The sequence below is a fragment of the Symphalangus syndactylus genome, chromosome 21, assembly GCF_028878055.3.
Source record: "Symphalangus syndactylus isolate Jambi chromosome 21, NHGRI_mSymSyn1-v2.1_pri, whole genome shotgun sequence".
Lineage (NCBI taxonomy): Eukaryota > Metazoa > Chordata > Mammalia > Primates > Hylobatidae > Symphalangus > Symphalangus syndactylus.
The window spans coordinates 22202536-22217533 of NC_072443.2; the positions used below are offsets into that span (position 1 = coordinate 22202536).

At 38.0% G+C, this 14998-nt stretch overlaps 1 protein-coding gene across 3 annotated transcripts in view; it reads left to right on the forward strand.

The window, feature by feature from the left end:
- The window catches only part of CRYBG3 (crystallin beta-gamma domain containing 3), a 137037-nt gene that overhangs the window by 65661 nt on the left and 56378 nt on the right, over positions 1–14998 (forward strand). For all 3 annotated transcript variants that reach the window (XM_055259902.2, XM_055259904.2, XM_055259903.2), the window contains 4 exons: positions 1015–1059; positions 1296–1411; positions 2372–2519; positions 14065–14201. In XM_055259902.2, the coding sequence (XP_055115877.2) occupies positions 1015–1059; positions 1296–1411; positions 2372–2519; positions 14065–14201 (446 nt within the window). The remainder of the gene's footprint in view (positions 1–1014; positions 1060–1295; positions 1412–2371; positions 2520–14064; positions 14202–14998) is intronic.

The window sequence follows — 14998 nt, forward strand, 5'->3', positions numbered from 1 at the left end:
TCATGAAAAATCTTTCTGTTAAGTAAAATTTTTAAGTGTTTGACAGCAGCCTCTCACTACAACAACTCATGTTGTTGTTCATGCAATGCGGGGCAGTGAGCAACCTAAATCAAACAAAAGAACTGAAAGCATTATAGCTGGAAAATGTTTTAAATTCAATTACAGTTTTCTTTGATTTAGAAATATTTAAATATTTAATGTAGAATGCTTATTAAATATGGGACTTTCCTTTCTGGCATTTCCAAGATCATGGTACTTTCAAGATAAAGATACAGGATGTCCAAGGCCTGTATCTTTACCTCAAACAATCTTCATGGCAAATAGTAATACTCAAAGACCAACCAAAACCTTGCAAAGCAAAATCATTTTAAAAGAAATGATAGGATTTGAAGAAATATTTCTTTCATGGTTCTCCACTGCCTACCAAATCAAGTGGCACCTCTTAACTCTGCATTATAAGGCCCCCAAGTTCTGTTTTGTCAACCTTGTCTCCCCACACTCTGGGTGCACACTCTGTGTTTCCTACCAGTACACTTTTCCCCAGGATGGTTCTCTTCCTAGAATTTCTTTATTCACTATCCCATCACAACCTGCCACATTTTCCACTCATTGAAGTATTGTTTTTCAAGATCCCTCAGTACCACTTCCTCAGAAAAGCCTCTTTGAACTTCTGTATGCCCTCACCTCCATGCTGGTGCCATTTCCATAACCTAGTGTTTTCCTTGTATTTTACCTGTGAATGTAACTTAGTCCCCCGGCTTAGAAGAGCTATGCAAATATGATCATCTGTTTACCCATTCTAAGACTAAGCTATGTACTTCTTGAGGGCAAGAGACAGTGTGTTAATTTCCTATATATTTGTATTTATATCACTTGTATCTAGAGAAGCACCTTGCTCATAATGATCACTAACTAAATATGTGATAAATTGGATACATGACTGCTAAGAAAATGAATTATGCATCTTTTCACCGATGTTACTTAAAGCTTACTTTTCCACTTTTATTATTTCAGAATGTTGACAAACAAACTCTGAGATGTAACCCAAGACCTGGGAAGGTAAGGATAACTTTCTCAAACTAAGATAAAGGTTAAATATTACGTAACTTTCAGGCTTGAGGAATTTAATATAAGTGACTTAGAAAATGATTTTATTCAAGGATTTAACAGCTAAAGTAACATTTACTTTTGTATATTTAGGATATTTATTTCTATGTTCTAGGACATTTTAGAATTTAAAATACATTCTAAAAATTAGTTATTGTAACTACTTACTGCTATTTACTGTGTTGCAGATGGTTATCTATGATCTCCATGAAAGTAAATATAAACAAGAAGTCTACTGTAATATTCCTGATGCTACGTCATGGTCTTTTCCAAATGGAGTTCTAATAAAAGTTGTAAGGGGCTGGTAAGAAGTCTCTTAAAATTTTATAGCATATTTTCTTAAATGTGTCTTCTTGCTGTTAATGCTTTTTTTCTATTTTTTATTGAAGTCATATTCTCCTTCCTCTACTTTTCGACAGAAGATTTTGAAACATTATTATTAGTGTGTTATAACTTAGTTCTCTTTATTTACTATGGCATAAAATGCAATGTTTTTAGTGCTTAAGCCAGTAAGTCTCAAGACCTAATCTATACAATCAATACCATTCTGTAACTGCATTATTAGCAGAATAGATTTGGCAAGTTTGGGTGAATGCTTCAGTTGAATGAAGCATAGCTTTGAAAATGAGTTCAGAATTTGTGGGATGCTGAGGAATGTGAAGGCCACATAGTTAAAGTTGTTTGTATAGCTGACTTGCTCAAGAAGTGAAGGAATCTTTGTATGGCCTAAAAATGAGGGGCAACTCCGTCTATTTATTATGGACCATGACCCATGGACATGCTGGAGCCAGAATTTATCTGTCCAGTGTTTAGGCTACCCAGGTCAGCATTCATGTCTTAAATCACATGGTGTAGTCTCGTCTTCATATAATAAAATGGGTCATGTGTCCTGTGTTATTCAGCAACAAGAAAATTAGAAGTATAATTTGGAATTGTTGCACTATTGTTTTTTATGCAACTGTATAGTTTCGTATAGACCACATCTATAAAGAGCATACATACATAAATATAGACATAGAAATATATAGTGGTACTATGTTCAGAAAGCATTTTTATTTCCAAGGTATATGCACTTTTATTTTTTCTTTACTATTCACCTGTACTTAAATTAGCACATATCATTGTTTCAAAAAATAGGGTTATATGCTAATAGTGGAAGATATCCCAGCTTAAAAAATTTAAGTAGACAAAATGGTCTGTGACTTATATGCCTCATTTCTTAGAAAATTAAATATAACTCATCATTGCATTTCTCTTTGTTTAGCTGGATTTTATATGAGAAACCACATTTCCAAGGTCAGAAATGTGTGCTAGAAGAAGGGGAAAAGGTGTTAAATCGTGACTGGATTCTTCAGAACAGAAGGCATCCACAAAGAAACTCTATATTGGGTTCTCTCAAACGTGTCTTGAAGGTAACAACTGTAGATTTTTCTATTTTTTATATGATTTTTTAAAAATTTTATTATTATACTTTAGGTTTTAGGGTACATGTGCACAATGTGCAGGTTTGTTACATATGTATCCATGTGCTGTGTTGGTTTGCTGCACCCATTAACTCGTCATTTAGCATTAGGTATATCTCCTAATGCTGTCCCTCCCCCCTACCCCCACCCCACAACAGTCCCCAGAGTGTGATGTTTCCCTTCCTGTGTCCATGAGTTCTCATTGTTCAATTCCCACCTATGAGTGAAAACATGTGGTGTTTGGTTTTTTGTCCTTGCGATAGTTTACTGAGAATGATGGTTTCCAGTTTCATCCATGTCCCTACAAAGGACATGAACTCATCATTTTTTATGGCTGCATAGTATTCCATGGTGTATATGTGCCACATTTGCTTAATCCAGTCTATCGTTGTTGGACATTTGGGTTCGTTCCAAGTGTTTGCCATTGTGAATAGTGCCGCAATAAACATACGTGTGCATGTGTCTTTATAGCAGCATGATTTATAGTCCTTTGGGTATATACCCAGTAATGGGATGGCTGGGTCAAATGGTATTTCTAGTTCTAGATCCCTGAGGAATTGCCACACCAACTTCCACAATGGTTGAACTGGTTTACAGTCCCACCAACAGTGTAAAAGTGTTCCTAGTTCTCCACATCCTCTCCAGCGCCTGTTGTTTCCTGACTTTTTAATGATGGCCATTCTAACTGGTGTGAGATGGTATTTCATTGTGGTTTTGATTTGCATTTCTCTGATGGCCAGTGATGATGAGCATTTTTTCATGTGTTTTTTGGCTGCATAAATATCTTCTTTTGAGAAGTGTCTGTTCAGGTCCTTCGCCCACTTTTTGATGGGCTTGTTTTTTTTTTCTTGTAAATTTGTTTGAGTTCATTGTAGATTCTGGATATTAGCCCTTTGTCATATGAGTAGGTTGCAAAAATTTTCTCCCATTCTGTAGGTTGCCTGTTCACTCTGATGGTAGTTTCTTTTGCTGTGCAGAAGCTCTTTAGTTTAATTAGATCCCATTTGTCAACTTTGGCTTTTGTTGCCATTGCTTTTGGTGTTTTAGACATGAAGTCCTTGCCCACGCCTATGTCCTGAATGGTATTGCCTAGGTTTTCTTCTAGGGTTTTTATGGTTTTAGGTCTAACATGTAAGTCTTTAATCCATCTTGAGTTAATTTTTGTATAAGGTGTAAGGAAGAGATCCAGTTTCAGCTTTCTACATATGGCTAGCCAGTTTTCCCAGCACCATTTATTAAATAGGGAATCCTTTCCCCATTTCTTGTTTTTGTCAGGTTTGTCAAAGATCAGATAGTTGTAGATATGTGACGTTATTTCTGAGGGCTCTGTTCTGTTCCATTGATCTATGTCTCTGTTTTGGGACCAGTACCATGCTGTTTTGGTTACTGTAGCCTTGTAGTATAGTTTGAAATCAGGAAGCGTGATGCCTCCAGCTTTGTTCTTTTGGCTTAGGATTGACTTGGCGATGCAGGCTCTTTTTTGGTTCCATATGAACTTTAAAGTGGTTTTTTCCAATTCTGTGAAGAAAGTCATTGGTAGCTTGATGGGGATGGCATTGAATCTATAAATTACCTTGGGCAGTATGGCCATTTTCACGATATTGATTCTTCCTACCCATGAGCATGGAATGTTCTTCCATTTGTTTGTATCCTCTTTTATTTCATTGAGCAGTGGTTTGTAGTTCTCCTTGAGGTCCTTCACATCCCTTGTAAGTTGGATTCCTAGGTATTTTATTCTCTTTGAAGCAATTGTGAATGGGAGTTCACTCATGATTTGGCTCTCTGTTTGTCTGTGATTGGTGTACAAGAATGCTTGTGATTTTTGTACATTGATTTTGTATCCTGAGACTTTGCTGAAGTTGCTAATCAGCTTAAGGAGATTTTGGGCTGAGACGATGGGGTTTTCTAGATATACAATCATGTCATCTGCAAACAGGGACAATTTGACTTCCTCTTTTCCTAATTGAATACCCTTTATTTCCTTCTCCTGCCTGATTGCTCTGGCCAGAACTGCCAGCACTATGTTGAATAGGAGTGGTGAGAGAGGGCATCCCTGTCTTGTGCCAGTTTTCACAGGGAATGCTTCCAGTTTTTGCCCATTCAGTATGATATTGGCTGTGGGTTTGTCATAGATAGCTCTTATTATTTTGAGATACGTCCCATCAATACCTAATTTATGGAGAGTTTTTAGCATGAAGGGTTGTTGAATTTTTTCAAAGGCCTTTTCTGCATCTATTGAGATAATCATGTGGTTTTTGTCTTTGGTTCTGCTTATATGCTGGATTACATTTATTGATTTGCGTATGTTGAACCAGCCTTGCATCCCAGGGATGAAGCCCACTTGATCATGGTGTATAAGCTTTTTGATGTGCTGCTGGATTCGGTTTGCCAGTATTTTATTGAGGATTTTTGCATCAATGTTCATCAAGGATATTGGTCTGAAATTCTCTGTTTTGGTTATGTCTCTGCCAGGCTTTGGTATCAGGACAATGCTGGCCTCATAAAATATGTTAGGGAGGATTCCCTCTTTTTCTATCAATTAGAATAGTTTCAGAAGGAATGGTACCAGTTCCTCTTTGTACCTTTGGTTGAATTCGGCTGTGAATCCATCAGGTCCTGGACTCTTTTTGGTTGGTAAGCTATTGATTATTGCCACAATTTCAGAGTCTGTTATTGGTCTATTCAGAGATTCAACTTCTTCCTGGTTTAGTCTTGAGAGAGTGTATTTGTCAAGGAATTTATCCATTTCTTCTAGATTTTCTGGTTTATTTGCATGGAGGTGTTTGTAGTATTCTCTGATAGTAGATTGTATTTCTGTGGGATCAGTGGTGATATCCCCTTTTTCATTTTTTATTGCATCTATTTGATTCTTCTCTCTTTTCTTCTTTATTAGTCTTGCTAGCAGTCTATCAATTTTGTTGATCTTTTCAAAAAACCAGCTCCTGGATTCATTAATTTTTTGAAGGGCTTTTTGTGTCTCTATTTCCTTGAGTTCTGCTCTGATTTTAGTTATTTCTAGCCTTCTGCTAGCTTTTGAATGTGTTTGCTCTTGCTTTTCTTGTTCTTTTAATGGTGATGTTAGAGTGTCAATTTTGGATCTTTCCTGCTTTCTCCTGTGGGCATTTAGTGCTATAAATTTCCCTCTACACACTGCTTTGAATGTGTCCCAGAGATTCTGGTATGTTGTGTCTTTGTTCTCATTGGTTTCAAAGAACATCTTCATTTCTGCCTTCATTTCATTAGGTATGCAGTAGTCATTGAGGAGCAGGTTGTTCAGTTTCCATATAGTTGAGCGGTTTTGAGTGAGTTTCTTAATCCTGAGTTCTAGTTTGATTGCACTGTGGTCTGAGAGACAGTTTGTTATAATTTCTGTTCTTTTACATTTGCTGAGGAGAGCTTTACTTCCAACTATGTGGTCAGTTTTGGAATAGGTGTGGTGTGGTGCTGAAAAAAATGTATATTCTGTTGATTTTTTGGTGGAGAGTTCTGTAGATGTCTATTAGGTCCACTTTGTGCAGAGCTGGGTTCAATTCCTGGATATCCTTGTTAACTTTCTGTCTCGTTGATCTGTCTAGTGTCGACAGTGGGGTGTTAAAATCTCCCATTATTATTGTGTGGGAATTTAAGTCCCTTTGTAGGTCACTCAGGACTTGGTTTATGAATCTGGGTGCTCCTGTGTCGGGTGCATATATATTTAGGATAGTTAGTTCTTCTTGTTGAATTGATCCCTTTACCATTATGTAATGGCCTTCTTTGTCTCATTTGATCTTTGTTGGTTTAAAGTCTATTTTATCAGAGACTAGGATTGCAACCCCTGCCTTTTTTTGTTTTCCATTTGCTTGATAGATCTTCCTCCATCCCTTTATTTTGAGTCTATGTGTGTCTCTGCACGTGAGATGGGTTTCCTGAATACAGCACACTGATGGGTCTTGACTCCTTATCCAGTTTGCCAGTCTATGTCTTTTAATTGGAGCATTTGGCCCATTTACATTTAAAGTTAATATTGTTATGTGTGAATTTGATCCTGTCATTATGATGTTAATTGGTTATTTTGCTTGTTAGTTGATGCAGTTTCTTCCTAGCCTCGATGGTCTTTACAATTTGGCATGTTTTTGCAGTGGCTGGTACCGGTTGTTCCTTTCCATGTTTAGTGCTTCCTTCAGGAGCTCTTTTAGGGCAGGCCTGGTGGTGACAAAATCAGTCAGCATTTGCTTGTCTGTAAAGTATTTTATTTCTCCTTCACCTATGAAGCTTAGTTTGGCTGGATATGAAATTCTGGTTTGAAAATTCTTTTTTTAAGAATGTTGAATATCAGCCCCCACTCTCTTCTGGCTTGTAGAGTTTCTGCCGAGAGATCACCTGTTAGTCTGATGGGCTTCCCTTTGTGGGTAACCCGACCTTTCTCTCTGGCTGCTCTTAATATTTTTTCCTTCATTTCAACTTTGATGAATCTGACAATTATGTGTCTTGGAGTTGCTCTTCTCGAGGAGTATCTTTGTAGCGTTCTCTGTATTTCGTGAATCTGAATGTTGGCCTGCCTTGCTAGATTAGGGAAATTCTCCTGGATAGTATCTTGCAGAGTGTTTTCCAACTTGGTTCCATTCTCCCCATCATTTTCAGGTACACCAATCAGACGTAGGTTTGGTCTTTTCACATAGTCCCAAATTTCTTGGAGGCTTTGTTCATTTCTTTTTATTCTTTTTTCTCTAAACTTCCCTTCTCGCTTCATTTCATTCATTTCATCTTCCATCACTGATACCCTTTCTTCCAGTTGATCGCATTGGCTACCAAGGCTTCTGCAATCTTTGCGTAGTTCTTGAAACTTGGCTTTCAGCTCCATCAGCTCCTTTAAGCCCTTCTCTCCATTGGTTATTCTAGTTATCCATTCGTCTAATTTTTTTTCAAAGTTTTTAACTTCTTTGCTATTGTTTTGAATTTCCTCTCATAGCTCGGAGGAGTTTGATCATCTGAAGCCTTCTTCTCTCAACTCGTCAAAGTCATACTCCGTCCAGCTTTGTTCCGTTGCTGGTGAGGAACTGCATTCCTTTGGAGGAGGAGAGGTGCTCTGCTTTTTAGAGTTTCCAGTTTTTCTGTTCTGTTTTTTCCCCATCTTTGTGGTTTTATCTACTTTTGGTCTTTGATGATGGTGATATACAGATGGGTTTTTGGTGTGGATGTCCTTTCTGTTTGTTAGTTTTCCTTCTACCAGACAGGACCCTCAGCTGCAGGTCTGTTGGAGTTTGCTAGAGGTCCACTCCAGACGCTGTTTGGCTGGGTGTCAGCAGTGGTGGCTGCAGAACAGCGGATTTTCGTGAGACCACAAATTCAGCTGTCTGATAGTTCCTCTGGAAGTTTTGTCTCAGAGGAGTACCTGGCCGAGTGAGGTGTCAGTCTGTCCCTACTGGGGGGTGCCTCCCAGTTAGGCTGCTCGGGGGTCAGGGACCCACTTTAGGAGGCAGTCTGTCCATTCTCAGATCTCCAGCTGCGTGCTGGGAGAACCACTACTCTCTTCAAAGCTGTCAGACAGGGACCTTTAAGTCTGCAGAAGTTCCTGCTGAATTTTTGTTTGTCTGTGCCCTGCCCCCAGAGGTGGAGCCTACAGAGGCAGGCAGGCCTCCTTGAGCTGTGGTGGGCTCCACCCAGTTCAAGCTTCCTGGCTGCTTTGTTTACCTAAGCAATCCTGGGCAATGGCGGGCGCCCCTCCCCCAGCCTCGCTGCCGCCTTGCAGTTTGATCTCAGACTGCTGTGTTAGCAATCAGCGAGACTCCGTGGGCATAGGACCCTCTGAGCCAGGTGCGGGACACAATCTCCTGGTGTGCCGTTTTCCAAGGCCGTTGGAAAAGTGCAGTATTAGGATGGGACTGACCCGATTTTCCAGGTGCAGTCTGTTACCCCTTTCTTTGACTAGGAAAGGGAACTCCCTGACCCCTTGTGCTTCCCGAGTGAGGCAATGCCTCGCCCTGCTTCGGCTCGTGCACAGTGCGCTGCACCGACTGTCCTACACCCACTGTTTGGCACTCCCTAATGAGATGAACCCGGTACCTCAAACAGAAATGCAGAAATCACCCGTCTTCTGTGTCGCTCAAGCTGGGAGCTATAGACTGGAGCTGTTCCTATTTGGCCATCTTGGCTCCACCCCCCTTTTATTTGATTTTATTTGTCTTATAGTAAACCTGTGCTATGGCCTGGCAATGTTTACAAATCATTGCTAATTTTTGTGCTGTTATTAATCTTCATTATCGTATTGATAATCTTTTGAATTTATGCGTATAGAGTGAATGGCAATTAAAAATATTAACCAGAGGTAATCTAGTTTATAAAATGTTACATGGGCCGGGCGTGGTGGCTCAAGCCTGTAATCCCAGCACTTTGGGAGGCTGAGGTGGGCAGATGACCTAAGATTGGGAGTTTGAGACCATCCTGGCCAACATGGTGAAACCCTATCTCTACTAAAAATACAAAAATTAGCCAGGCGTGGTGGTGCAAGTCTGTAATCCCAGCTTCTCTGGAGACTGAGGCACAAGAATCACTTGAACCCAGGACACAGAGGTTGCAATTAATCAAGATTGCCCCACTGCACTCCAGCCTGGGCGACAGAGTGAGATTCAGTCTCAAAAAATAATAATAAATGAACATATAAAATGTTACATGATGTACTATATATATTTTTATAGGATTATACTATTGCTATTAAAATATGCTAATAGGAATAGTATTCTCCTCTTAGTATACTATACACTATACTATAATACTATACTGTACGCTATACTATAATAGTATACTACTACTCCTACTGTAATACTCCTAGTAGTATATAATAGTATAGTATTGGCTGGGCACTGTGGTTCACACCTGTAATCCCAGCACTTTGGGAGGCTGAGGTGGGTGGATCACTTGAGGTCAGGAGTTCGAGACCAGACTGGCCAACATGGTGAAACCCTGTCCCTACTAAAAATGCAAAAATTAACCAGATATGATGGTGGGCAGCTGTAATCCCAGCTTCCCAGGAGGCTGAAGCAGGAGAATCACTTGAACCTGGAGGGCAGAGGTTGCAGTGAGCTGAGATCATGCCACTGCACTCCAGCCTGGGTGACAGAGCAAGACTCTGTCTCATAATAATAATAGCAGCATAATATTACAGAATACTCCTAATTAGTACACACTGTTCCTAATTAGAAGAATACTATTCAGGAATCTTAGAGATTCCTTATTGATTTCCAGGTATATCTTTTTCTAGTGTAGATTGGTACTACTTAGTACAGACATGTGTGTGCATGCATGTGTGTGTGTTAGGGGAAATAAGGGAGGATTGGAATAGGAAGGGAAGGTATTTTTCTGCTTAGAAAATATTAATACTAAGATGAGAAGGGTCTTCCAGTATAATAAAATATTTTGTAAGAAGTTCTGTGGTAGTATAGAGGAGGAGTTAATTAGTGATAAGGACATCTCAGATAAGGACAGAATTCTCCTCACATGTATTCTTAAGATTTCCTTCATAATATGTGATACAATACAGTTACTCATGTGACAGTAATGGATATATGTAGTTTTCAAGTTATGGAGATTTCATTTATATACATAAAAAGTATAAATTGAGATGAACACTATCATGATGACTTGGATTGTTATTAAACTCTTGACAGTGGTCTGTAGCATTCAGAGAAATTAAATATAGCCTACAGAAAAACTCAAGTTATAAAGGTGTCTGCATGTATTTTATGTGAATCAATACTGTCTGCAAAACTGTAGGCAAACCTATATTTAACAATATTTGTGTCTGCTTTTGAGCCAATACTGTGGTGTGCACAGGGAATAGAAATACAAGTGAGATATGGTTCCTTACTTCAGGTTGCTTAAAGACTCGGGGAGAGCAGCTGAGTCACATGATTATATGATGTGAGAAGCATTCTCCAGGGCCCTCTGGGCACACAGAAGAAATAATTCACCTTTGGGAAGACGTGTGTCACCTGGAGGAGGTGGCACCTCTTTGGAATGTTGCAAGGACTAACAGGAGTTAAGCAGTCTGGGAGATATTAGGGAGTTCCTGGCAGAGCCACATTTGTCAGATACAGAGGTGAGCTTTGGTGGCCTAGTGTACTGCAAGGAGATTAAGATGGCTGAAGTGGAGAGAGCAACGTCCATTTTCATTGAAAGATTTAACTGCAGTCAGTTCAGTTCTGCAGATAACCATTTGAGTGCTCACTCGATTAACTCAACTAGAAATTCCTTGAAAAAATGACTAGTTAGTTCATAACTGGACTCTTCTAAGATTTATATCACTTGTGGTTTTGTGCTTTCTTTGTGAAATCAGGCACTATGCCAAGGCCTACTGGGAAAAAACAAGTAATATATGGCAAACAGCCACCTCTCTCACCTCCCCCTAAAATCAAACAATAAAATCAAACAGATTTAATCTGGTGAGCATAGATATTTGAATGGATATTTGCACGTCCACCATTTGCTTAGAATATATTATAAGAAAGAGTAAATCAGGCTTGTACTTTTTCTTCCAGTGTTTGTTCTCGGAATCATTTTTTTTTTAGTTGCAGTGTTCGTGTATCTTAAACAGATTAACAACTTTTAGTGAGGAAGGAAAATAAAATTATTGAGCATTGAATGGAAGAGGCATAAGCCTTGTTTAAATATTTTACAAAGTAATAATTAGGCATCAATCTGCTTCCTTTTTCCAATGTTGTCAAAATTCTGCCTATCGATGCTTCACTTTCATGGTGGTGGTTTCCAAGACGGATTCACTTCTCCCTATTCTATGCCAACTTTATCTTGTTGAATCATCTTTATATTAGTTGTTACATTGGTGTAGTCAAGACTTTAATGTCCTTTAAAGATAGTTATTTCATGATGTCTTCATTTTAGAGGACACCACCCGAACATTGTTTGTACAACACAATGCAGAGGAAATTTGTTTGTGTGAGACAGTTAGTTACGTATTTTGTTACTGTAACTCAGATCCCTGGGGGGACATTAATATGGAAATATTTGAAATAATGTTACTAAAACTCTATTATTAATAGCATAGAAAAGAGCCTTGAGGATTGACAGGTATAGCGAATACCCTCAGTAATCAGTAATTGTAGATTCCAGTTAAGGGTTGTCTTTGTCCCCAGGGAAAATAATTGGGGGTGAAGGTAGTAGTGTGGTGAATCTTGATTCAAGTGCTTTCGTTTATAAAATTAGAATAAATGAATATTGCCAATTACTATGTTTACTGTGTATTTAAGTTTTTTTTTTAAAGATATGACATCTTTCTTATGGTAAGATCTGTTGTTAGATCCAGGACTGAGGTATCTTATGTAAGGTAGAGACAAATATATTTTCTTACTGAGTTTGTTAACTGTGATTTTGTTAACTATAACTATAAAACTGTCTGCATTCTTACTAATTGCCGTAATAGTATAAGTTTGCAAATTTCACTAATATATTTGCAAAGTATAGCAGGACTATGAAAGTATACAAGGAAGTCATATAAACTTAAATTGTTTATTGTTTCTAGGTTACTTTAAAGTGCCCTTCAGTTGCTGGTGTTTGCCTTTCTTTGTCCATCAAGGATTATACATATGTTTTGCAAAGCATGCTATTTCTGTGAATAGCCACCATGAAGATAGAACTTAACAGTGAAATATTTTTCAATCAACTAGAGCAAAAATTAGGTTTAAACATATGCCTTCTCATTTTTATTTTCATTTTTTAGTGATTACACTTTTGCTATTATACTGTTTCCATCTGTGTTGTGTAGACTTGAATGCTTCTTAGCTTTTCCCTTTTAGAGTACACCACCCAAACATTGTTTGTACAACACAATGCAGAGGAAATTTGTTTGTGTGAGACAGTTAGTTATGCATTTTGTTACTGTAACTCAGATCCGTGGGGGGACATTAATATGGAAGTATTTGAAATAATGTTACTAGAACTCTATTATTAATAGCATACAAAAGAGCCTTGAGGATTGACAGGTGACTGTTCTAAACATTTCTGCGTATTTTTGAAATGAAACTTTAGAACGAAGTATACTTTTATACTTTAAAGGATATTTTAGATTATGCTTCTTTAGTATTTTGCATTTTAGAACCAATTTTCTGAAAATGAGATGTAGAAACTTGCTTTTGTATATTAATAAGAATGGGAATTCAGTTTGGGGAAAAGTTGAAAAATCAGAATATTATACTTTTAGAATTGCAAAACTTAAATAGAATTGTTCAGTCTCTTATAAATGCCACCTCTGTTATTACATTTACCTATTTTATTAAAGCATATGCATTTGAATTTCACAGTGTCATAGGGGATAATTACTAAAACTTGAGTTGTATTGAGTTCTATCATTAAATACTCATGAGTATTGAGATAGTGTGTTAAGACAAGTGTATCTGTAATTTCAGAGAAGGGAAAAAATAATTGTAATTTTGATTCCCTAAGAAGGGATGAGGTCTTTTGTTGAGTTAGAACTTGACTATTAGAAGAGATTTTTGTAAGTAAGAATATAAAGAATTATTTCTTTAGTTGAGATAGGGGAAACATCTGCAAAGCCTACAGAGGCTGCAGTGGAAGTGCAGATAGCATGAAGACCAATATGATTGCAGAGTTGTAGGGTTAGTGTGGATCACTAGTTTGGTACCCTATTATAGAAAGACAAACAGAAACATGAATTTGATGTGCTTGGGTCTGAAGCCAATGAGTTTCTTGAGGAAAGTGATGTTCTAACAAGTTCAGCTGTCTAAAGAGTAGTAGCTAGTGCTTGACTAGTGATTGTAAGTAGGCCTGTAATCAAAGTTTGGGCCTAACCAAGGGCTGTGACAGTGGAAATATGTAAGAAGAGATATGTATGAGGGAAATTTTTAAGGAAGGTCTCACAGGACAATGGGTGCATAATTTTTTAAGACTGTGATGGAGTAAAGGGTCAATTTCATAATGCTTTTCTTCTTCAAACCTACTGCACTAGGAAATGGAGTCCTACAGGGAGGAAAACAGATTTCCTTTACCCTCACCTCTAATGACTATTTCTTTTGTCAATGTAAATTAGATAAACACTGAAGAGGGTACTGCTTCTCTACTTGTTTTTTATATCCCCGATGAGATCAGCTTTTATTTAACTCTCTTCCTCCCTTGTGGTTTTATTATACTGCTAAGAAGGAAGGCTTACAGATATTTGGCACTCAAATAGTTTGGTAACTCTGAAATCTGAACGCAATTTGGTAACTCTAAGCATTGCTTAATGAAATGAATCTTTAAAAAACAAAGCAGAAACACTGGGACAATAATTTTTCCATAAAATTTATAATTTTCATGTCATTAACAACTTTTTAGAAAAACTTATTTAAAAAAAAAAAAAAGGGTGAGGAGAAACAATATTTCCTTTATGTTTTCTTTGTGAAGAAATTCAACTCGATAATGAGAACAGTGTAACTGTATGTCCAGGACATTGAGAAGACTAGACTGTGTGACTCTAGTTGATTTCAAATCCAAATTATTTTTTTTTCAGGACTGCAGCATTCCAGAGATAGAGCTTTTACCACAATCTGACCCAGCCTGTTGTCCTGTCTACATACAGAGAGCAGTCCCCAATTTGGAAGAACTGAATATCTCCAAATCTATGTCCTTCACTGTGAAGTCAGGAGTGTACGTATCAGTTCCTTTTTATTATAGTGATTGATGGCCACCACTTTCATATTTCAGTAGAGGACATACATATTTCTAAAGTTTCTAGCTAATGTTTATACTCTCAGTCACCCAAGAAAGACTGCAGGGGTTAAAAGATTCTTTTGATCTAATTAGAGCTTTGATATATGACGCACAGGAGCAGGTATAGAATTCTGAGATGTAGTTTTTGATATATGGATCTACTGTCTTTTCATCCAACAAATTCTGTGATTGAGAAATAAAAGCATGTCCCTGGCCTAAAATTTTGGAACCTGAACTATTTCTAGAGTGTCTAAGTTCTAATAGTCACTGACTGCCTCTGTGGTATCAGGCACATATGGCTTTTTTGTTTATAACTCCTCTGTTCCTGAAAGGCAGATGGTGTTACTCTCATATTATATATGAGTGATTTGTCCCAGGCTACTAGCTGGTAAGCATGGATTTGATACTAGGCCTCTCTGGTTCTAGAGGTATCTGTTAGGAGTATGGGTCTAAGTTTAGTCTTAGTTCATTCCCAGATTGACTTGACTCCAAACCCTGTGGATATCTGGCTCAACATGAAACCCTCTGCTCCCTCACTGTTTTTGTTTACTCTGATGATGGTTGGTATACAATTTTGGAGTCACTGTAGGACAACTCTTTTGTCTCCCCCACATGTGAATTAGAACTCATGGGCAGGCCTGCCATGTGTGGTGGCTCATGCCTGTAATCCTAGCACTTTGGGAGGCCAAGGCGGGTGGATCACCTGAGGTCAGGAGTTCGAGACCAGCCTGACC